Source organism: Panthera pardus, unplaced genomic scaffold, assembly GCF_024362965.1.
Source record: "Panthera pardus isolate Hobbes unplaced genomic scaffold, ASM2436296v1 HiC_scaffold_21, whole genome shotgun sequence".
Lineage (NCBI taxonomy): Eukaryota > Metazoa > Chordata > Mammalia > Carnivora > Felidae > Panthera > Panthera pardus.
This window is the reverse complement of record NW_026526777.1, coordinates 51,727,656-51,751,629: the sequence shown is the minus strand read 5'-3', so window position 1 is coordinate 51,751,629 and position 23,974 is coordinate 51,727,656. Positions and strand designations below refer to the sequence as shown.

The window sequence follows — 23,974 nt, the reverse complement described above, 5'->3', positions numbered from 1 at the left end:
TGGGTCACAAATCACGCCAGGTACTGCCTGGGCACAGACGTAATTTATACATTTTTTCATCGTTCTCACTGTTTTTCTTGGATCTTTAAATTTCCTGTACAGCTAGCATATCAAATTTTCATAATTGTTGCTGCATTTCTTGTTATTTACGCTTATTTCCCAGAAACCTCCAAAGGGCTTATTGTTTGTCATGAAGAGTAGACCCAAAGCTTTCACACAAGCTATGAATGAGTGTTTGGCCATGATCTCTGATCATATAGCATTTCTCATTTAAGGCATTAAAGGGCATCAACATCTTAAAGTATCAGAGCCTTTTGGAATGCCCTCCCTCCCCTCTGCTCTCCCAACCATGGAAGATTCTATAGTAATCAGTCCTTTGAGAATGTTCTGTGAGCTTTTTGGATTCAAAAAGCTTCTCTTTGAATCCAAAGCTCCTTAATTGCCACTTTTCTTAGTATTTGAAGTGTTTGAAATAGGCCTAGGTTTAAAAAAGAATATTGTCAATATTGAAATGACAACCCTCCTCCTAATTAACTGAATTCTTTTACTGTACATCTCGTCTCCGTTCCTCACGAACACGGAAACATAAATTTGGAAAATTTTCTCGAACCTATTTTAAAATGTTTGACGCGAAGGGCTTCATCCACATACGTGTGGACTATCTGGGCTGGGGAGTAGGGAGTGTGGTGCAAGTAGATGGAAATGGAATGAGGCAAAAAGAGACTCTGTCTCTTCAAGGAAGGACCAGGCTTTCGTCCCTGTCCACCCAGAGCCAGTGCTGGGCCTGGTCCGTGGTAGGTGTTCAATGAACTCATGTGGGGAGATGAGAGAAGAGGAACAAGAGACGTTGTTATGTGAGGATTTACGAGTCTAATACATGTCCTTTTTATGATTCTTTGAAAGGCTGGGCAGTGAAGTGTAGTGTGCATATCACATGAGAGGAGAGATACAGGTCCCAGGAGCCCTTATTTCTTAATGATGTCTTACTGCTGACAGGTAAAGAGGTGGCTGCTGAGGCACATGTCCCCAGGGCCACTCGGGTCATCACGGGAGAGAAGACGCTACTGTGTTTACGTTGGGTTCTTGGTAATTGCACTGATTACTAATGCTGCTAACATTTCTCTTGCTTAATAATCCACTTTTAATTTTCCCTGTGGCAGTCCTTAGTTCCCACAACACAGCAATAATTAAATCTGTGTTCAGATCATTGTAAATGCACCCAGAGGTCTTAAGCAATGGGTGAATCATACTCATTTAAGTGAAAACATAATGTTAGCATTCAGCTGCCTCAGGAATAAATACTAATGACTGAAATTCCTTTATGTTCCACTGTATATGTCTAGTTCCCGTTGCCCATTTAACATGCAGGAACGAGATTCAGGTGATGGGTTTTATCTGCACATTACAATGGTCAGTCCTCAGGTATGGGTTTCCGGGGCGGCTTGTTTAAAACGGGACCAGGAAATGTGACTGTTTTTAAATGGCCTCTCTTGCTGCTATCACAGAAATCTGTATTTTAGGAAATGATGGAGGAAGAGGAAATGAGCCGCAGGGAATGGGCTGCAAAAGTGTCCGTCCCGCTGCTGGGGAAGGGCAGGAGCTTCAGTGGGAGACCGCCATGTAGCTGGAAGCTGGGATTTTGTCCCTGTCTCTTACATGGCCCAGGGTTGGGAAGAGGCTTGCTGGAGCCTAGAAAATACCAGAAGAAATGCCCTCTGACTCTTATTCGTGCTATTGTTCCCTCCTCACCTTTCCCCCCTGGGTAATTTCTCTTGTCATAAGACACAGCCAGGTGGACTGTCCCCCAGGTAGTCTCCTGGAATGCCCCTCCACCTCGAGTGGGGGAGAGGGCTTGTCTGGGTTCAGGGCCCCAACTACGCTCTGTTATTGTCTCTACACTTCTGCTTTGTGTTCTTGTGGAACTGAGCCCGATGGAAATTTCCCTCATACCCCTGCTCTTCCAGGCTATCACCTGGCTGGGTGTTACCTATATGACCTGGAGGTGAGAGTTGATCTCACAATGTGCACTGCACTCATTTTCAAGGGAGGGAAAGGGGGAATGTTTTTCAGGTGACCAAGCCTGAGAGGCAGGTGGTCACAGGAGCTGGAGACTCAGCTACTGAGGGCAGACAGGCTGGGCAAGTTAAGACGATTAAATATTCTCCGCCAGTGCCCATAGATGGCACTAGAGCTTTGGAGATGCGGCTACTACCACTGGGCGCTCCAGGGTTGAGGGAACCGGACAGCAAGTCAGTCTTTGTGGCTGATCGAGGGCTCCAAACCATAGCCTGGACCAATCTGGGTGATGCTGGGGCATCCAGCAAAAGTGACCACTCGTCAGGGACCTTTTCTGTGGGTGAAAGCAACCGGTGAGAGGAAGAATTCAGACTGGGTGGAGGCAGAGGAGAAAGAGAGAGAGACAGTGGCAGAGGGAGGAAGGGTAGGTGGCGGGAAGAGGAGGGTAGAGAAGGCGAGGCTACAGTGAGACAATAGGATCAAGGAAGGCAAGGGACACAGGTGGAGTAGCAGGACCTTCAGTGATGACAGCTGCCAACACAACAGGGTGATGCAGAGAAGACATTTTGGTAGCAGTGGTGGGTAAACGCTGAGGGGAGGAGGCCCAGAGCCAAGAAGGCAGGCCGGTCATTAAGAAAGGCATGCCTCCATAATTCCCCACAGGACTTGGAAGATGCACACCACTCCTTCAGGATCTTTTATTGACGTATAGAAAATGTGTTTAAAAAAGGAACTATACAGAGGCTAAAAGCAATCAGGACTAAAAATACTAGTTAACAATGGTTAACAAGTGGAGATTCCAGTCTTTGAGCTACAGTGCCAGGAAAGGATGGGGCAAGTTGGTATCTCTTCTCCCTTCCTCTGTTTTTATTTTTATTTCAGTTCATTAAAGTGTACATCGCCTGAGGAGTAGGTACTCCCTTTTGCTTCTTGGTTTTTTTTTTCTTTCTTTCTTCCCATCTTTCTTTGAAGCAAATGCTTTTCCCGAGCACAGCGTAGCTACAAAGTCGGTAAATTGGTCGTTGTTATTTTTACCTGAAAAGGCTGTTAAAGGTTAAAACGACAAACTCAAATTCGAGGGCATCGGAGGACTTGGTGTTTATGGTTTCTCAGGACAACGATCTAGAGACCACCAGGGTGGGTTTCAGGTTCCCCGGGCCCAAGATAACAGCTCCCTCAAAGTCACAGTGACTTGCTCAGGGTACCCAGGGGTTCCTATGGGCCTGGGGCGTAACCGAGGGAAGAATGACCGGATGGCTGTGTCTGTGTGAAGGATAGGAAGGAGGGGTCAGTGGTATTAATAGTAACTCATCCAGATTCTGAGCCTTGAGTCTGTGGGACCAGGGTGTGAACCTAGAGGGCATGGGCAGGGAAAGGGGGTAGGTAGGTGGGCACTTACTTGGCTGCCATTTTTGTAGAAACCATGGCGTCTGCTGCATCTAACACGTAAATATCTCTGCTGCCCCTGCAGCCTCCACGTGGAAGAGGACCATAAAATTCAGAGTTCTGTCTTGGGGAAATCTATTCCTTTATACATAAGTGGCGTTCAATTAAGAGGAAGGCATTCATTTCTGGAGTTTGGGCCTGGCAGCCAAAAATACTATTTACCAAGTACTAATTTCCTTCTAAATTCCCTAATGTGGCAGAGAGAGCTGAGTTTGTACCTAACTGTCCTCTGAGACCACCCCACACAGTAGAGAGATGAGGGAAGAGGGGAATAAGTAACATTAGTCTCCTGCCTTCTTCGAGCCTCATTCCCCAAAGCTTTCACTGACCCTCACCACAACCCTGGGACACTTTGATTGTACCCATGAAAGTCTGGGAGGAAAGAGCCCAAATCAGTCTGCAGCCTGCTGATTTGAACCTAAAGATTCATGGGATTTCTGCATTTGATACTGTCTGTATTGGTTTCAATATATGAATCATGTAACTCCTTTCCTCTAAAAGTCTGGAGTGAAACTGGTGCCCAAGGGAACATGTGCTGTATTTATTCTCCCCAGTCTTGCCAATCTTGTCCTCCCAGTTTGAGGAGAATGACTCTGGAATTTCCTACTCTTCTAAAGTTGGGTGGGAAAGAGGCCACTATATTCCCAAAGGAGTGGTGTTGGGGGAAATAGTGCTTGTGTCCTGGTCTTTTCTGTCTGCTACCGACTTGCTGTAAATCTTTTTCTTACTTCCCAATTAAAAACAAACAAAAAAAAAAAAAAGAGGAAAAAAAAGAAAAGGAAAAAGCTGTTAGGATGCTTCTTACTTCTGACGGTAAGGTTAAAGGTCCCCTGGAGGATGTGGCAAAAACAACTCAAGAATTCCCTTTTCTTAAAAGACAGAGGGAAGTGGCATCATAAGCCCCTTTGTACAAACATTAACAAATCCAAGATGGCGGCCGTGAGGCTAAACAAGTAGAAGGGGTGGCAGCCTTCTGAAGTAGCAAAAACAAGGGCTTTGGAATTAGGGAGATTCTGATGATAGCTCTCTTTAGTGACTCTGTGACTTTGGGCATGGTACCAAACCTTTCTGTGCCTCCATTCCCTCATCTGTAGAATGGTTAAACTTGAGTCAGGGTTGTGGTGAGGGTTTCATGAAGTGACATATGTAAAGTTCCTAGCGCAGTATCTGGAAAGTAGTAGGAGTGCAGTAATGCCATGTCTCTTGGTCTTCACTTGGGGAGAGAAATATTAAAAGGCCTCTGCCGGATAGGATCTCAGCTCTGTTACTGATTAGCTGTGTGACCTTGGGCAGGTTGCCTAACCTTTCGGGGCCTCTGTTTCCGGAAGTATGAAATGAGACGGCCAGGGTAGGTGGCCTCCAGTCCTCTCTAGCTCTGAAGGTATGTTCCCAACGTTTGCCTTTTAAAGGCGGTGTTGAGCACATTAGCATCCGGTGTTACAGAGCAACACAGGGTGTCCCTGAGGGTGCTAAACCAGGAATAGGAAGAAAATAATAGTTCCCATCTGTGCTTTGCCTCCTGGCCATACATCCGGACCCAAATCCTCTCTGTGGCTTAGGTGTTCCCAGCCTCTGGGATGCTTCCTCTACCTCCCATGAGCCCCCCCGTGCCAATGAACCAATGCCAATACCTGTAAGAACCGATTGGTGAGACTGAAAAGGGTTACATGTTTCTGAGCTGGAAATTTAGCCTCAGCCCAGCCTCACGGTCGAAAATGAGGAGCTGTTTTGTCAAGTCTACAGAGGGGGCAGAGCTTGTCTGAGGAACAAGAGCTGTGTTATTTGGATACTCGGCAACAGCCTTATTAAGCTTGGGAGGGAGGGAGGGAGGATTTCCGGTTTGGAGAAAAGGCAACGCTGTCCAAAGACTGTGAGGTTTGCCAAGGACATTTGGACAATGAAATACTGCAGGTGCAATGAAGTCATGCTTCAGGCAAGGGGTGACCTTGAAACGTGAATCAGAAATGCTAGAAATGGCAAATCAGGCCAGTGGGTGCCATGAAGGAGGTCCAGGCAGGACTGGTTGAGCAAGCAAAGAGAGCCCTTCTCTTCTCATTTTCTTCGGCAGTACGCCTCTGGTGCCTTAGTTTCTCCTCAGGTGAAAAGGGTGAACTGACAGGTGCTCTGGTGGGAGGTGAGACCAGAAGTCAAGGATGCGGGTCCCTGTAGCAGGGTCCCTCACACTTGCTCTCTGTCCTTCGACTGTGGGCCATCCCTAGAGGCTTGCTTTTAGTTTCCAATCATCCATATGCTTGTATTGTATTGTATTGTATTGTATTGTATTGTATTGTATTGTATTGTATTATGTTCTATGTGTTTTCTTCTTCCCAGCCGTTTCCCAAGGCTTGAGGAACACAGAATGGACACAAGCAAATCTAATGTGGCTACAATTAGGGTGAACCAGAGCCCTTCTTTCAAACCGGACCTGAATGTACACAACACACCCACTCCCAGCGCACTAGAGCTTTTTCCCTACTTGCTTTTGGAAGTTTCATCTGGTCTGTGAATTCTCATTTGGCCTGGTGGCACCTCAATGCTGGACTACAGTTGAGGGAGACTCGGTCACATTTGTGTTGGGGTGGGGTTATGGGAGAGACAAAGGTCTGGGGCAACATTTAGTCAAAGATGTTCAGGAATGTGGCCAAAGGACCCAGAGGTATAGCCAGACAGAAGCTACAGGCAGAACCCGGAAGCCAGCCCTGTGTGTCGCCTTCCCTGAGTGCAGAACCTCTCTGTCATTGTCACCTGGAGAAAGACGGGCCACCCAGGGAGGTTTGGGTGGAGCTGAGTTGGCCACTTCCTGGCATCTGGAGCTTTGTGGAAGAGGCAGACTCCCAAACTTCACCACTCCCGCCCCAGGCCTCTGAGGTCCCACGGCCTTGGCCGGTTTGAAGCAAATGAACAAATTATTCCATCTTCTGTGGGATTATTGAAACTAAACTGAGGTTTGAATCTTTCCTTTTCAAAGTTTTAGGACCAGTGAGATGCAAATAGAGTGCCCCCCTTTGGAGGGAAAGAAATGGAAGTGAGGAATTAGACTGACTAGGAGTCTGATGATAGAAAGCAAGCATGTACCCCGAATAAGTGGTTCTTCCTGAGCCGAAATTTCGGGGGAGGTTAAAAAAAAAAAAAGAAGAAGAAGAAGAAGAAAATTGTTTTCATGGCCCAGGAATACGTGCAAGTCTGGGTCACGGGCTAGTCTACTTCAGCCTCCTCAGCTTGGCGCATCTGCGGCTGCCAGGTTCCACTTTTTCTCCAGAGGAAAAGACAAAGAGGAACTCATAAACCCTTTCTCAACTGATGCTTTTAAATGAGCTCTTTGAAAAAGATTCCATAATGACCTAGTGTCCCATAATCTACAGCTCTGTTCCGAGATGGGATTTTCAAAGTACAAACGGGATGAGGGTTGTTTGGTTTGGCACGGAGCTCACTGGCAACCTTGGGTTTTTAGGTTTGTCTGTGAAATAACAGTTTTCAGTGTGCAGAGAGCTGGTTGGTTTCCAGGGAAGAGGGTGGGAGGTGTCTTACCAGTTCACAAGCAGCTGAGTGGGGGCGCGGTGGGTTTAACTATTTGTGGAAGTTTGCTCTGCACTTCCTTGCTGCCATTTTTGTTCTTTTACAATTCAACCTCCTGTGCAAATCAGTTTTCAGGTTTTCCTGAATCTTGGTTTGATGTGAGTTCTTCTGGAAACCCCAAAGAGCTTGCTGTCCTCAACTCCCACCATGTTTCATAGTTATAGATGGTGGCTGGGGGTGGTGATCGCCACCTCGTGGCCACACTTAGCAAGTCGCCCTCCTCCACTTAAATCCAGTCTAAAGGCAGGAGTTTTCCACAGATTTGTTCCCCCACCTTCGCCCTCCCCCCACTCTTATACCCACCTCCTTTACTCTCCAAAGAACTCTGGAGAATGTGAGTTACTCTGTAGGGAACTGTCTTTATCTGATGGGGAAATGCAAAAAGGAAAAACTGTCTGGATCTTGGATCTAGTCATTGGTACGTTTTATCCGTTTGTAAGTGCCTGTAATTAGGATTGGGATTAAATCCTTATCCTGCAGTTAAATAGCCTCTGGGCAGGGTCCAATTCTATTCCTTGAGGGTCCCTCGAGGGAAACTGGTATGCTTAGGTCAGTGCCTTGTGAGTATTGCTTACTGGACCCACCTTTGGGAAGAACACAAATGTGGAGGAACGAGATAAGCAGGAATCAGTGAGTAAAGTTAAGAAGCTTTCAGTTTAGTTGATCATGGGTCTTGGGGAGAGAATAGGGCACAGTGTCTCTTGAAAATGGTGAAAGCTTGTGAGAAAATCACTCAATTTAATAAAAGGAATCTATACATCTTTTATAGGAGGTTGGGCGAGTTAATCTTTGAAGTCCCTTTCTTGCTTTAAAAGTTTTTGAAAAGAATTCAGGCATTGCTGCTGATACTATTTATAAAAATGTTCCATAGGGTAAAATGGTTATAATGAAAGGCAGCTTTTGGTTTCCACTGATACTTCTTGGCTTTCACCTGAATTGACCACACAAGGACTCATAAGCTCTTTGTTTCAGTTTCCTGGACGAGGTAGGCTGTACGGGCACCACCCAGGCCCCTGGGCTCTGCTTTTATGCACAAAATGAGTTCAGCCTCTTACTTGGCATTGCCTCTTCTGAAAAATTTTTTCTTGTGTGTGTGTTTTATTTATGACTTCTAAACCAACCTTTCTTCCTTCCTTCCTTCCTTCCTTCCTTCCTTCCTTCCTTCCTCCCTCCCTCCCTCCCTCTTTCTCCCCTTCCTTCCTTCCTTCTCCCTCCATCCCTCCCTCTTTCTCCCCTTCCTTCCTCCCTCCTTCCCTTCCTTCCTTCCTTCCTTCCTTCCTTCCTTCCTTCCTTCCTTCCCCCTCCCTCCTTATTTCCTTCCTTCCTTCCTTCCTTCCTTCCTTCCTTTCAATAAAGCAGGGCTTCTGGTGAATTTTCATTACTTAATTGTGCTTTCTCATCAATGCCCAATTATACTTAGATTTTCAGATCAGAAACTAGCATTACTGACTATCAAAACTGAAAAGGAAGTTAGTAGCCATTCTAGTCTAAGCTTTGATTCAACAGGAGAGGAAACAGAGGCCCAGAGAGAGAAAACAGCCTCCCTGATGTCACAGGGCCAACAAGATGGCCGGGGTGGACCTCTGCCTCAGCTCCCAGCTTCCTTTTGGCATGCTCCATACTATGGCCAGGTGTCCCACTCTCTAGCTGGATCTCCTTTAACTTATGGGTTTCTTGAAAGGATTGTTTCTCCTTCCTCCTCCTCCTCCTAGTTCTTTTTGAAGCCCCCGCTGAACTGAGAAATGGCGTCGTGACTTCCATTTCTCAACACCGGGTTTGTCAGTCGGGTCTGTCAGTCACGTCCGCGCAGAGCAGCGCATGAGGCCTCGGAGGGCTGCTAAAGGAGAGCCTGTCGCTGGTGGCAGCTGACTTCATCCTTAAGACACCAGGAGTGTGATCAGCAGCCCGAGGGGCTGTCCTTCCCTGGTGATCAGGGCTTGGTTACAGTGTAGTTGTTTCCATTAGCAAGATGCTAACTTTCAGGCTCTTCCAGCCACGGGCTGGGAAAGGAACAAGATGCCCTAGTTTGGCTGAACGCAGGCACTACAGGAAACAGAGCTGGGGCCTTGAGGAAAAGGAGAGGAAAGGGGGAAGGCAGCGAGGGCACTGGGTGTGGATTTTGGTGGATGCTACAGGGATGGCTGCAGCTGACATTTGATGTGGAGAAGTCGAGGGGTCATGGTTTCTAGAGCCTCCAGCTCTCTTGGGCTTAAAAATCAAATCATGGTAGTGAAGAGAAGCACATCTCATAACGTGGGAGGTGGGCCTACAGTCCTCCCCTTTTCACCTTTGGATTTCCAGATGTAATTTCCTCTGGCACTTTTCATTTTTCCTTTCAAAGGCAGAATAATAAAAGAAGATGGAGAGAGGCTTCTCATGATGTCAACTCATTAAAGGGGTCATTCCTATTTCCCGCGGGACCAAAATAGAGAACCCCCACCCCCACCCCCACGCCGAATTTCACCTTTTTCCAGGAATAATCAGTCAGAGGAATGGCTGGCTGGTCCTATAACTTCTCCTTCTGACTCTTATTAAGCCACCCACATTAAGGTTGAGCCTGGCTGAAGATGGAAACGAGGTCTTCTGTTTGCAATTCAGAAAAAAAAAAAAAAAAGGTCCATGACACATAGGACCAGAAAAAAGAAAACAGAGCCAGGTAGGATCTGTGTTTCCCACGGGACCTGTAATCTCAAATGGCAGATGCCTTGATTTCTACTTCTTTTGTCCTTTCCTCACTGTGTGACTCCGAAGCACTAAATCTACAACCATCTCCCCCTTTCACCCACAAAGGAAGTTGCTGTCTGTCTGACCCGAGAGAGGGGGCAGTGACTTAAGACCCTCAGGGACACAGCCACTGTACAGCCCAGGGCCAGGTGTGGGCAATGCCTTGGGAACCAGAGTCCAGAGCAAACAGTGGCTGGGCTCGTGGGGCCGTGGGCATCTAAGGGTCGGAGGGCGGTAGGCACAGGATTGATTGGGGCTGGAAAAGAGGCCACTGATCTCAGAAGGTAATAGGACACTGGGCTGGTAAGAGTGTCAGAAAATGAGAATCTTTGGCCCATTAAAAAGAACTTGGGCTGTTGGGATGCAGTGAGACTCATCTGTTTCCTCTTACGGGGAGCTGTTGGCGGAGCTCTCGTGCCGAGGCTTCTGCCGTGGGCTGGTGAGAGAACCTGGCCATCCAAGGCAGTGACCAGAGCACAGATACCTGGAAGGGAAGGGCAACTCATAGGAGGGCAGGAAAAGAAGGCCCGTTGCCATAGCAATCTGACTCCAGGACTTGCCTTTAAATCGGTCTTTTAAAAAAATATTTCACACTTTCCCTCCTTGGTGGGAAAAGAGGGGAAGGTTCCGGATGACTGGCTGGGAGGGAGAATGGAGGCCGAGGGCCAGGCCCGGGACAGCAGAAACCACGAGCAGCTGCGGCCTGCTTCCTCAAACACCCTTAACATGTTGCAAAGCACATTACTCTTACCCCCCCACCCCTTGTTTCATATTATAAGATACAAACAGATGACAGAGAAGGTCAGCTGGCCCGCGGCCGCCCACTGCTCAGAACTGCAAGGACCGCCGTTTCCTCCCCGCCGTGAGACGGTGGCTGTAAGGGCGCATCTTCATTTCCACAAAAGGGATGGAGAGCTCGTGGCCTTTCCAATGGTACCAGTTGATCCCCTGGGAAGGAGACAGATGAGCATGTCAGTCACCGCCTCCCTCCAGAGGGAGCACCCAGCTTGAAAAGGAGGAGAACAGCAGGAGCGGGGAATCCAAGATGTGGATTTAGCCATTTTTCATTAATGTGAAGCTTTGCGGTCCGGCTCCCTCATAAGGTCAAAGGAGCGGGGTCTCTTTCCAGCTTTTCTTTCTAAACATGCCTGTGGCCTGGGTGTTCATTAGGGCTGCCCTTCAGGTCATTTCTTACTGCCAGCTCTAATGTTTTGGCTTTCAGGATTTATATGCACCAGTTATCAGTGTTGAATTTCAAAATCCCAATAGCATACAAGCATTTTGAAGAGAATAATTGTGTCTGACTGCTCACTCCTGATGGGACAGTCAGGCGGTTTCCACCTATGGTGATCCAGCAGCTTGATTTGCTCGGGGCTAAGGGATTTCCCTCACTGCTGGCCTTTTGTTGCTAAAACTGGGAAAGTCCCAGTTGGTCCTGTTGGTCAACCCATCACTCTTCCCAGTCTGTGGACTTGTAGTCTCTAATGGGGAGGCATAGTCCAGTTTACACTGGCGTTCTGATCTCTCTTTTCCTGGGACCCTTCTTAAGATGAAGCTGAGCCTGTAAGCTGTCCCTAAAATTGACAATCTCTCCATGGGATTGTTGGGATCATTTAGATGAGGAAACGAAATGGAATGTGACTGGTTGTCCAGGGCTTCTCTGGGTGAGTTCTGGCTCCTGAGTCCAGATACTTTTCTTTCCCTCCACTGGAGTCTACTTTGTCCTGCCCTTATTCCAGGGCCTACATTATCTCCCTCTTCATGATAGTCCTTTCTCAAGACTATTTTTTTTTGCTATAAAGGGAAATGTAAGACCCAGTTGTGCATTTAGAACATAAAGCTTAGGGACAGTGGGTTCCACAGCTCTGGGGCAGAGCCTCACCTACCTGACTGTGCCTGGACTCTCCATATTTCCCATTGAGGTTGGTCCGGTGGCAGTTCTTGTACCACCAGGCCCCCTTGTATGACATGGCGCAGTTGGTAACTGCAACATCATTGTCTCTGTCCTCTGTGGAGAAAGGGCGTCCCTGATGATAGCTGAGGGAGTCCCCTGTAACAAAGATGTTTTTGTAAGGCTGTCTGATTTGTCACTCTTTTGTCAGCATTTTCTGGACATTTGACCCACTCCCAACAAACCTAGCTTCCACTTAAGGGACTTTCCGTTCACCTCCTCCCCCATTTCTACCCATTTCCTCAGCCTGGCTGTACTGAACTCATACTCCCCCTTACCCCCTGGGTCAGCAACTCTCCATGCTGCTCTCTGCTACTCATTTCCTCATCCCTCTGACCCTCTGCTAAGAGCTGTGTCCTCTCAGTTCACCTCACCACCCCTGTCTGTTTCCTCCAGGCCTGCACTGTATTCCTGTATCTTCACAGGAGATAGGCATGAGCCATGGTGACGCGACCAGTCTGGGTTACCACCATGCATCCATGGTGTGGCCTTCTCCGTGGTTTATTAGGCCTGGTCAACCCATACCCCAAACCCCACATGTGGCACAAAACATGATGCCACATGTAAACAGGGATCTCAGCAAGCTAGAGTTCCTGTCCAGAGGAGAAAGCATGATGAGAAAATCTTCACCACGGCAGAGAAGTGGTTGGGAAAACCAGGGCTGTATCTTGGGGAAGAGCAGGTTCAATGGGAGACAAGGGCTGCGATCACTATCTCCAAATATCTCATGGGCTACTAAGTAAAAATAAATAAATAAAGTAAATGGTGGGGGGGGGAGGGGGATATGAGGATCAGTAGGTGGAGACTGAGAGGAGGCATATTTTGGCTAAATATAGGAGGAAAAGTTACCCAGCTATTGGAGCTGCTCACATATGGGACAGACTGCTTGGAGATGGGGTAAGATCTTTAGTCTTAGAGGTAAACAAAGGCTGGGTATTGTCTTGTTGGGATGTTGTGCAGGTGACTCATATGAACTGAGTAATTGAGGCAAGGGATCAAACTGTAATTAATCTATAACTATTGGCTGAACTTTTGGTGGGATTTATAGTTGGATATGTCGTGAAGGGGCTCATGTTATTGAATGGACATTATTGTAGATGCTTCTGAGTTCCCTTTAAGCTGCAAGAGACCATAGTTCTGGGTCATCTGTGGCATCTGAGTCCACACTCAATGGTAGCCACTCAGTGCCTCAACTGCTTCCCACCACAGCTTAGCTCTTAGGGGATGATCTTTATTCTATGGGGAAGTTTGATCCTCTCAGGTCAGTTGGGTCACCAACTCAACATATCCTGTCTCTATCCCATCATTTTCATCTTGTCCTGCCAGTCTACAGGGGATCAGACTTTGTGTCCATTGAGAGATAATCCCACTGCCTGTAATTCATTCTTTCCCATTTCTTCTAGGTCCAGAGGAAGGCAAAAAATATTTCTTATTTTTTCTTTTTTTTGCATATATATTTATATATTTGCATATATATATACATATATATTTAGCATTTTCAATTCCTTCAATACTAAATCATATTCATATCTTTTATCTTTAAAAATCCTTAGGGGGCACCTGGGTGGCTCAGTCAGTTAAGCGTCCGACTCTTGATTTTTGGCTCAGGTCATGATCTCACAGTTCATGAGTTGGAGCTCTGAATAACAGCATGCAGCCTGCTTGGGATTCTCTCTCTCTCTCTCTCTCTCTGCCCCTCTCCCACTCATGCACATGCATGCTTCTCTCTTTTTCTCCCTCTCTCTCTCAAAATAAAACATTAAAAAAAATTAAAATTCTTGGATTAGTCCTATTGTCTAGTGACCCTTTCTTTACCATCAGTTCACCTCTGTTGCCTCTGTCCACCTCATCTTCTCATCTCCCTCTTGCTCCTCTGGAATCTAGAATCTGCCCTCACTGCTGTCCGGGAACAATTCTCTCCACCTTCCACTCTGGTGTCACCTGCCGCTGTCTGGGATAGATCCCAGCATTGGTCTTTGTCTCCTCCCCAGATCTGGCCCCCTTCCCACTTCTGCCTTATACCCACCTCATGTATTCAATTCATTGTGTGAGTCTTGGTTTTTCTCTCTCAAACCACTGTTCAGATTTATACCTTTCTCTTAATTCCTGACATTAGTCAAGTCTCCTATTATCTCCTACCAAGATTAATGCACCAGCTCATGCCAGCTGGTGTCTGTTCTTCACTCAGATTTACTTCATCCAGTTTACGGCTGTCACATTGATCTTCCTAAAAGCCCCCAAATCCCAAAGTCTCAGGACCTACCGGGACTCTCCCCTGCTCACCATAGTAAGAGGGCCCCCTTTTCTAAGGCCCTTCAGGGTCCAGCTTCACCCTACTCTCTACCAATCTTCTTTCTGTTCTTCTGAAGTCACACCTGCCCTGGGCAACAAGGACCTTCACGCCTGCCCTTCCTCCACGGTAACAGCTCCTTCCATGCCTTCTCTTCCAGGGTTTGCCTTCTCTGGACTGTTTCCCTCACCACTGGGGTCCCAGACAGATGTTGCTCCTTCTTAGGCCAATGAGCACCTAGTAAGCTGGAAGTGAGTACCATTTCTTTTGTGATTCTTTTTAAGGTTTTTAATTAAAAATGCTTCTAAGTTATTTATTTCAGCAATGTCTATACCCAACATGGGGCTCGAACTCACAACACTGAGATCAAGAGCTGGTGTCCCTTATGGATCTTTTAAAAGAAATAGAGGGGCGCCTGGGTAGCTCAGTCAGTTAAGCGCCTGACTTCGGCTCAGGTCATGATCTCGCAGTTTGTGAGGTCGAGCCCTGCGTCAGGCTCTGTGCTGACAGCTTGCCCACAGCCTGGAGCCTGCTTCAGATTTTGTGTCTCCCCCTCTCTCTGCCCCTCCCATGCTCATGCTCTGTCTCTCTCTGTCTCTCAATAATAAATAAACATTAAAAAATTGTTTTAAAGAAATAGATGTTTAGTTCATGCGGAGGCCATGTCTTATGTTTCTCTTGGGTCCCCATAACTTGTACAATGAACATCTAGGGGTTGCTCAAGAACCTCTTATTGATAACTTGATTTGGAGTTTTCAGTTCTAATCTAGAGTCCTGATTAGAGACTTGGGTTTTTATAGCCTTGAGAAATGGGGACAAGAGAAGGGGCTAAACTTGGTTTGGAAGACATGGGATGGGGTATTGCCAATAGGGCCAATAAAGTGAGCAGTAAGTCAAGATAAAGGCCAGGGGAATTGGGCAATGGTAAAAGCCAGAAAGAGAAGATGACCTCTTCCCCTCTGGAGACCTCTGGTCTAGACAAAGCAATTCTACCATTGGGTAGAGTTGCGCAGAGAAGGGGGCAGACTACGTAAGTGAGGGTTTTCATCTTTTGAGGAAAATGAACTGAATATTTGAAGGGAGGGCTCACACCGTAATTAATTTTTGGTGATTGGCCAATTTGCCAGCAGGATTTTCCCGTGAGACGTGAGAGTACAATGTGGAGCAACAGTCCCGCCCCCCATGGGACCCAGTAGCAAGACAGAGCTGCAGTAAAGTCAGCGGTGGCTGGGCCGATGGAGGCAGAGAGAGGCAGAGGCCTGGAGCAGGTGAAGAGGGGGAGGAAGGTGGGACATGGGAGCAACCGGGAGGGGTTGCTTTCCTTCCTATGGGGAGGGTAAGAGCTGCTTTTCTGCAGGTGCAATTCTAATCTTAGGGAGTGGATGGTACCAGATTTTTTTTTGAAATGGTTTAGTCTGATGTCTTGTTTAGCACACTCCATTTCAATGGCGATTTTATGCCCAAAGTGTGGCAAACTGGAATTTTTGTTAGGGGCACTTCAGGCAGATCCGACTGACTGCCATTGGGAATAATCACCACTGTGAACAATAGCAAAGCGTGTCTTCCTGTGGAGTAACAATACCTGGCTGAGAAGAGAAATAATTGGACAGAGGCAGTAATTGGAAGGGCAACACCTTGCTGATTTTCTTAATTCCAAGAGGCATAAAAATGCTGCTAAAATTATACACTAGCATTTAGCCCTAAGATTGGAGTTAATGAAAGGACCAATAACTCCGTGTACCGAACAGTAGAATATTTGGCAAAACAGGTCTTATGAAATGTGCTATAATAGAGCCCAGGAAACAGATTGGCAAAGCCTAAGAAGGAGACTGGATATTATGTTCTGATAAAACTATTAATGCAACAGAGCTCATAGAGATGGTTGTTCTACTTAGTAGAGATGTCATAAAAATCTATATAGGAAACGTGACCGTGTACTTGGTTCTTGTGGAGGAATGAAAAGAAATGTGGCCAGCGAGGTTCATTCCAGTGCTCTTGTTTGCACCGGATGAAGGCAGGACTGCTGATAGGAGGGGGTCATCTCAGAACGTATGGAGGGATCTGCTTTATCTCCATTAGTTGCAAGACGGTTTTCCTAGATGTCATCGCAGGGGGAATTTCTAGCCAGACAATAGCTGATTATGCTCTCATTGGATACGAGCCCATATTGATTAATCTGGACAAGAAAAATAATCCTTTGCCCTCACATGGCACTTTTTTCTTTTAAACTTTGAAAGTATTTTCACTGCATTGATAGCATTTTTTTTTTTCCTGACTGCTCTGTGCAGTAGGGCAGGCATCATTATTATGATTTTCCAGATGAGGAAACTGAAGTCCTTAGAAATTGATTGCAGGTCACCTGAGTGGCTCTGGACAGCCGGGACCAGCACCCGGGACTCCTGGCCCTCCGCCCTCACTGTGGCTAGCAGGGAATTCGCACACGCCCTGGGGTCTGTCTGCTTGGGGGCCGCGGTACCTGCGGTGCCATTGTAGACTCCCAGGCGCAGTTTGTACAGGTTTCTGCCGTCCTCCACAGAGAACTTGTCATAGTAGGCGAAGGCGGCCTCCTGGCCGTCACGCATGTCCACTCGCAGCTCGTAGCGGCCCTGGGATGTGATCCTGTGTATGTTATCCAGCCCTGGGGAGAAGAGCAGAGAATGCAGGGGCTTTGGAAAGGGGAGGGAGAATGGGACTGTGGCCTCAGACGGATGTTATAGAGGAGGAGGGGGAGCCCTCAGGCCTTGTCAGGTCATTTACCAAACAGATCTTGCTAGACTCAGAAATTTTTCCTGCAAAAAGACAAGCCCTGGTCTGCTGATGGGTTTCTACCACGGGTCAGCTCGGGGGTCCTCACACCCTGTCTTGACCCAGTTATGGACAAACCTTGAGCCTCGGGACTCCTGGCCCCATCCTCTTCCACCTTCTACTTCAAACCGTGTTGTTGGGTGAAAAATGATAAAAGGCATTAATTACATGGGCTTAAATCCTTGGCGTGAGTGTTAGGGAGTCAGAGAAGGTGAAGAGAGGTAAAGATACTGATCAGAGGAGTTCAGGACCGGCACTAGGGGCCCAGGAGAGCCAGACATCTTACCATCGCCCAGTGGCCTACAAAAGAGGTTCTGTTACCTTGCCCTTCCCTGTCTCAGCCTCCAGTCCTCCTGGGCTCCCCTGGTCAGCTCAGGAGATATAGCCATCTGCCCCCTGACCACAGTCCCTTTCTGTCTAATCTACCTGCTACAGCTTGCATTGCCCCCTCTGCACTGGTTTCTGGGTGGCTATGTTCCCCCATATGCTTCTCTTTGGGCTCTAAGCTTCCCAGGCCTTGGTCTGATGGATTCTCATAAGGTGCAAACCTCTGTGAGCCCACATGCTCCACAGCAATGTTTTCTCATATATATTCCCTTGTCTGCTTGCCCTGGCTGGCTGTGCTCTGGGACTTTCTGGTTTTGACCCACCTGTCCAGGCTTTGAACCACTCAGCTTGCACTGCTGGTGATGTCTGAGTCCTCCTGATTTCTATCTGCCTACTGAACCGAGGTCCTCTTGCTTGGCTGTCATATCTGATCTCTATCTATCACACACCATCATGAGAATGAAAGAATTGAGGGGATGGAAGGGAATTTAGACATTGCTTAGGTTTATCTCTTTGTGGAAAAGGAGGTTGAAATCCACACAGGCGAAATGATTGGCTGAGGGCCACCTGGATCTTTCTGCTTCCCTCTCCTCTTTGAGATTTAAAGCTTTACGTTGATTATAAGTTGAGGGCTGTTTGCTGGGGTGCTGACCCACAACCTACCCTAGCCTCGTGCTTGTGTGGTGTAGTGGATCCTGGGTGTGCCTGCCCGGATGCCCTCAGTAGATGGTGGACCTATCCCCCAGCTGCTAGATGTCTTGGCTGGTAACAACTCACAGCTACCTTCTTCTTGGATAATAACACTTGACCAAACAGGAGTCACTTCCTCCTGGCAGCTACATTCTCCCTCCCCCCTGCCTTGAAGCAGACTTTCATTAATGCCTAATGTGGGGGTACAAAATGTCAGCCCCCTTGTCCTAGTGGGGACTGACTATGAGAAGCAATTCATGTTCCAGCACTCATGCTCACCCGAGGACGAGACTGAAGATTGTCTCCCACCACAACCACAGTTTTGCGTATTTCCCCTGCTCTATCTTGCTTCCTCCGTTCCCCTGCCCCTAAGAGCACTCACCCAATAAATCACTTAAACAAGACTCCTTGTCTCTGGCTCTGCTTCTAGGGAACCCAACTTAAGATATAAACCATGGGTCACAGTTACCCTCAACCTGAGTATTGCTGCCAAACTATATCTTACCAGGCCATGCCTCTGTTCAAGAGCCCTCACTGGCTCCCTCTTACCTATGGCATTAGGTCAAGACTTTTCTTCCCAGCTTTAGGTACCATAATGTGCCTTCATTCAACCCACCTAACCTCATTTTCTTCTTTCCCTGACCTGCACCTTTCCTCTCGGTGGATAGTTTCTTTACTCTTGCGTTTGCGTCTGTCAGAAGGATCCCTGCCTTACCTCTTTTTTTGTCCCCTTCCTTCCTGCTTCTTTTGACTCATCCGTCGGCACCTCCTCCACACAGCTGACCCCTCCCCTGTCTATCTGTGGCCTTCTCCTTGGTACTTGGTGGGTTTATAGTGTTCCTCAGTGCGGGATGGCCTTTCTCACCATATGAGAAATACTTTGGGATTAAGGGCTACTAAATAACCTTAAACATATAGGGAGAAAGGTATTTCCAAATTCTATTTCTTCCTTAATAGGTGAAGGAGGAACCTTAACTCTAATCCTAACCTTGACTCCCAGTCTCTGTTTGGTTCTAGTGCTTGGTAGTAAGCCCCCAACACTTTTTAATCTTTGTTTGTACCACTCCCAGCAGCATCAGCCTTGAGGGCCCCGTATTTAACTGTCATTTAATAATATTAATATTGTTTCCTTTTCGTTGTGTTAATTTTTAAGTCTCCTTTTTATTTTGGCACATGATAACTAGCTTGCCATTTTGGGCAATGCTATTAAGTTTCTTCCCCCAAACAGTAGATTTAACTAAATAAAGCAAGCGATACAGAGGGAATTTAAGTGTGTGGTAGTTTAGCTACTTCACAGATTATGCAAGAATTGTGGAAGCGGTGTTAAGTGCCTGAGTTCTGGGGAACACGAGCCCTGTCTGCCGAGCCCACGGATTTGTGTGCATTGCACTGGCCTCCCAAGCTGTATGGAAACTTCTAGAAGGTAAAAATACTTCCTATTCACTTGACTTGTCTCTCAACATTCTTACCTTGTAGTTTTATTACCTACATCAGCAAACATAGATCTGGGCATCTAATAGGTACTCAATAAATTCTTGTCATTAATTGACTGATTGATACCTATACATTAAGTACCTACTCTCTCAGGCACCATAACAGGCAATGGGATTAAAAGAGGACTATGATGTGGTCCTAGTCCTGAAAGAACTTTACGCAGTATAGTCAAGAGAGACAGAGAGGAAAATGGCCACTGTGCTTTGGGCCCACAGAAGAGGGAGTGGTCAATTGTCCCACAGGCCAAGGGTGAGAACAGTGGGCAGAATAGGTTCTGTGGAGGAAGAGGAGTTTAGTTAGGTCTTTGAATATACACAGATGGACACCAAGGTGTCCAGAGGAGGGACATGGTCGCTGTGAGAGCGTTCCGTGCAGACGAAGCATTAGGGATCGTGGATGTCTGGAGTTTGGTGTGTGTATGGATGGGGGTGGGGTGCCTAGTGGCGGGGAGCAGTCTCTGGAGGTAGATTAGAGAGGGCCCTGACCTTAGCTAAGGTGTTTGGCTTTCACCTGGTGGTGATGAGTCATTGAAAGGGTTTACAGATGAGGTTAACCTCACCCTAACCTTTGGGTGAGGAAGCCGGCCATGTGACGATGGAAGGGCAGGGAGGTCGGGTGGGGGGCTGTCATGCGAGCAGCCAGGAGAAAGACAGTGAGGCCCCGTGAGACAGTGATGGGGACACAGAAAGGAGACCACAGCTGTGGAACCCGGTTGTTTGCCTGTCCCCCTGCCTTCCTGTACACATCACTGTGAAAATCTAACCAAGCGGGAGATGGAGGCAACAGATGCGCCACTTTCTGGGATTGGCACCGCGGCCAGCTGCGTGGATGGGGTGCGGATTCACCTTCACACACCGGTTCGGTTCTCAATCTACGCCTCCTGCTTGTGTCAGACCCCTGGGAGATTGCAGGTCACTTCCAATGCCACTCTCACGTTTTCCCTTCCCTCGCCAAGTCAGGTGATCACATTCCAGGGAGCTGGGGCAGGGCAACCACCTCGGTTCTGTCCTGACCGGCAGGCTGGCCCGCCAGCGCCTGGCTTCTGAGAGGTGACCGGCCGGCTCGCTGTGTGTCCCCCGCCCCCTCCCCCACCAGGTGGCTTACTTCCTCTGTAGTTGCCTCATGTCAAGACCCATCAGCATAAGAGACTATTAATGAGGATGGGAAGAGACAGAGCAAAGAGGAAAACACCACAATAAGATAAAAACAGATCAATAGTGGAGCCAAACAGAGCCAAGAGGTACTGAAAGCAATTCACGAGCTGTCAGCTTCTCAACAGCCACGGCGTTTCCGATAATCCCAGATGGACACGCAAAGGAGAGAGATGGACGAGAAGCCAGAGCAGGGCTCCGAGGGAAAGCACAAAGGAGGATTACCCAGCCAAAACTCATCCTCCAGGTTCCCGAAACCAACACGGTACTCAGCCCATTTCCGGAAAAAATCGGTTTGGCCATTCTGCCGTCTCTGAAATACCTGTGAGGGAGAAAGGGGGGAAAAAGTGAAACTAAGAGAAGAAACTCTCAAGAGTAAAACTGCTATAACCGAGTTTTGTATCTGCTGCGACAAAGACGCTCAGATGAAGAGCACTGCAGTACAGAGCCCGGTGTTGGCACAGCACTCTTGCTGGACGTACTGGGAGCTCTTCTCCTGAAGTGCAGAGGCCCCTGATGAATAGGCCAGGGTGTGATGTTGACACTAATTTGCACCCCTGCGATACACAAGGGACTCAGGATACATATCAAGCCCCCAGATAGGCAAGGGAAACAGGCTTGGCTCTCCAATTGATCTTTTTGCGGCAGAGTGTAGAGGAAAGCATTTTGCACCCAAAGAACGGGACCAACTTCAAATCAGCTAGTAACTGTCATCATCCCATTGCAGGCAAAGCAACAACATATCGTTCGCTTTCCGAGCTGTTTAAGTGCTAATTTCATTTAACCTCCAATGCAACAGCCTCGGCTTCAATTTCCAATTATGCTTTAAGAAGGAGGCACAAATATGTCAGAAACATAAAAGAAAATGTCTCCCAAGAGTAGCTTATGAGCACAGCCACCATTTAACTCCATTAAAAAACTATCCATTCTGCACCAAGAAAAATCCAGTGCTGTGTGCTAGCAGCAGAAGGTGGGGAGAGGGCGGGGGATGGTGTGGGAAGGGGGCCCTGCAAGCACGCAGGGACTGAGCTAATGCTGGGCTGCTTTAGGGCCAGGTTGTGGGAACTCTCCCATCCGTCTTATGGTGAGCTGCACTGATAGGTGGGGACATCTGTGAGGCTGTCCTTTGTCTTCTCTTGGTATTACCCTAGTAGACGCGGAAGGAGGGTGTCTGGCTTTTCCTGAACACTGGTGCTTCTTGAAGGCTGCGACAGCTCTGGGGAAGAACCAGGGAGGCCAGGGAAGGGTGGGGCAGGGGAGGCCTTTGTAACTAGAGCCGGCTATCCAGGCTCCGCCCCTCATCTGCCCCTCCATTTACTCTTCCCATAGACCTCCCCATTGAGGCTCCCCTGCTCCTGCAGAGGGCCCTTCTCCTACAGAGGAATCACCCCTTCTTTTCCTACAGCCTACAGCAGGCAAGACCCTTGGACTTATCTGACCACTACTCCCTTTCCCCGGCACTCTGGAACCATATTCCTGGGGCTCCTACACAGGGTCAGGTCACTGCAGTCTGTAGCCTCAATACCTTCTTCCTTCCAGTGCTGGGCCAAACCTATGCCTGGGCTACTGAGCAAGGGCCCAGAGGCAACAAAGAGCCCCAAGATGGACAGGTGAGGGGTGGATGAAGAATGGCCAGAGGATGGTGAAATTTGGATCCGTAGGCGCTGATCCAGATGGATGAGACACCAAGGATGTTTGTGTACGTGGAGAACAGCCACATGTACTTACAATCCAGCCACCCCCATCGGTGGTCATATCGCAGTACACCTGTAACTTCCGGCTTAGCTCTCCATTGAGGAAGATGGTGTAAACCCCACTCAGAGTGTCTCCATTCATCAAATGCTGGGCACAGTCTTGAGGATGAGGAAACACCCGGCCCCCTGCATAGGAAAAGAGGCAATTTCCAGAAAGGGTCCTTTCTCCTACTATGCATAATGGGCCCTTGGGTTGGAGAAGGTTGTGGAGGGCCTCGTGGCACTTTGTCAAGAGCTGTAAGAAATCCTTGCTGAATCTCAAACAGTGTGTGGGAACCCTGCATCATCCTGCATTCCCCCTCTTTAACTGATGTCGGATTTATTAAACAATATACAGTTTTATGGGATCTGAGGACCAAAGATCTGGATTCACGGTCTTGCTCTTTCACTTACCTATTTGTTTGGCTTTAGGCAGATGGCCTGACTTCCCTGGGTATCAGTTTTCTTGTCAGTAAAATGGAGATAATAAAAATCTCTCCCCCCCCCCCCCAAGAGTGAATGTGTGTTAATGTAGCTAGTGGGGTTACTCAGGTGCTGATTACAGATGCACGGGCCACAAGAAATCACTGTAGAGCCCACCTTTCAAAAGGATGAGAGGCAGTAAGCAAAACCTTCTGCCATCCTCACACCAGCATGAAGAAATGCCCGAACAAGCTCTGCGTTAACAAGATGGATCTCTACTCCTCAAGCAAAATAATCTCCTGATTGGACTAAACAATCAAATGGCCATGTTTTACAGTTCAGTGTTAAGTTTGAGGAAAGGGCAGGGGAGACAAATCACTGCTCATCTTTCAGAGAGAACAGCCCAATTTGTAGAACAATATCTAATTAGCTGAAAGAGAAGCTTAAATCATGTATCTTGAAGAGCTTAGCTTCAGGGCAAATTTTAATACTTAGCAGACAAGCCAAGAAGCAGAGATCCCACCGGAGGAGATTTCTGGACTGAAGGAGTGGATAGGGCAAGCACAAGGAAGAGCGTGCCGCGTAAGGAAAAGTGGTTCTGGTGCTCTGTAAATACAATGATGTTCAGGGTCAATGGAGTGCAGTTGATGTGGTTTTGCATCCTTGAATTGTAGCAGTTATGAGGAGTCTGGGTAGGGACCTCACGTATCACTCACTACCGTGTCCCCTAGTGGCGGGCTCGGTGCACTACAGGTGTGACAGAGGGCCACTTGGAGTCAGCTGGGGGGTCAGAGCAAGTGGACAGCATAATGCCACACAGGGAAGGTGATATAATATCCTCACTGAACACTCTGGTCATCTAAGGCTCCTGTCACAGATCATCTGTGAAGCATCCTGTGTTAGGAAGAGGTCACTGGGATTCAGTGGATGTGCTAACTCCTAGCACAGGAACTGTCCAGCTTGCTGTCATACCACGGTCAAGGGGCACTGCCATTTAAGGTAGTTTAGAACAAGGGGGCCTCCTCCTTCAGACACATTTGTACCAGGGAGTAACAATACATTTCTATAAAACTTATACTTGACAAAGTGCGTTTTATTTCTAGTTGATTCTTGCAAGAAACTTGGAGAGAAAGGCTGATTGTTATAGATCAACTGGATTGTTATTTTTCAGACAAAGAAACTGTACTCAGGAAGATCACACAACTTCCACTGGTCGCGTGAACTCAAGTGTTGGGACCCCAAGTCAAGTACTCCCTACAGTTGACTAAATGGAATGTCACATAGGCATACAGTTCACACGATCTACATCTATCCATACAGCAAAGGATTAATTGATGTCTGTATTTAT

The 23,974-nt window shown here is 47.7% G+C and overlaps 1 protein-coding gene across 1 annotated transcript in view; it reads right to left on the bottom strand.

Moving 5' to 3' along the window:
* Nucleotides 1-2,700: 2,700 nt before the first annotated feature.
* TNR (tenascin R) overlaps nt 2,701-23,974 on the bottom strand; it is a 413,085-nt gene continuing 391,811 nt past the window's right edge. Inside the window, exons 19-23 of the mRNA XM_019425567.2 lie at nt 22,199-22,350; nt 20,696-20,792; nt 16,480-16,641; nt 11,649-11,812; nt 2,701-10,710 (exon numbers count right to left, since the gene is read on the bottom strand). Coding sequence (XP_019281112.2) covers nt 10,591-10,710; nt 11,649-11,812; nt 16,480-16,641; nt 20,696-20,792; nt 22,199-22,350 — 695 coding nt within the window. The 3' untranslated portion in view covers nt 2,701-10,590. The remainder of the gene's footprint in view (nt 10,711-11,648; nt 11,813-16,479; nt 16,642-20,695; nt 20,793-22,198; nt 22,351-23,974) is intronic.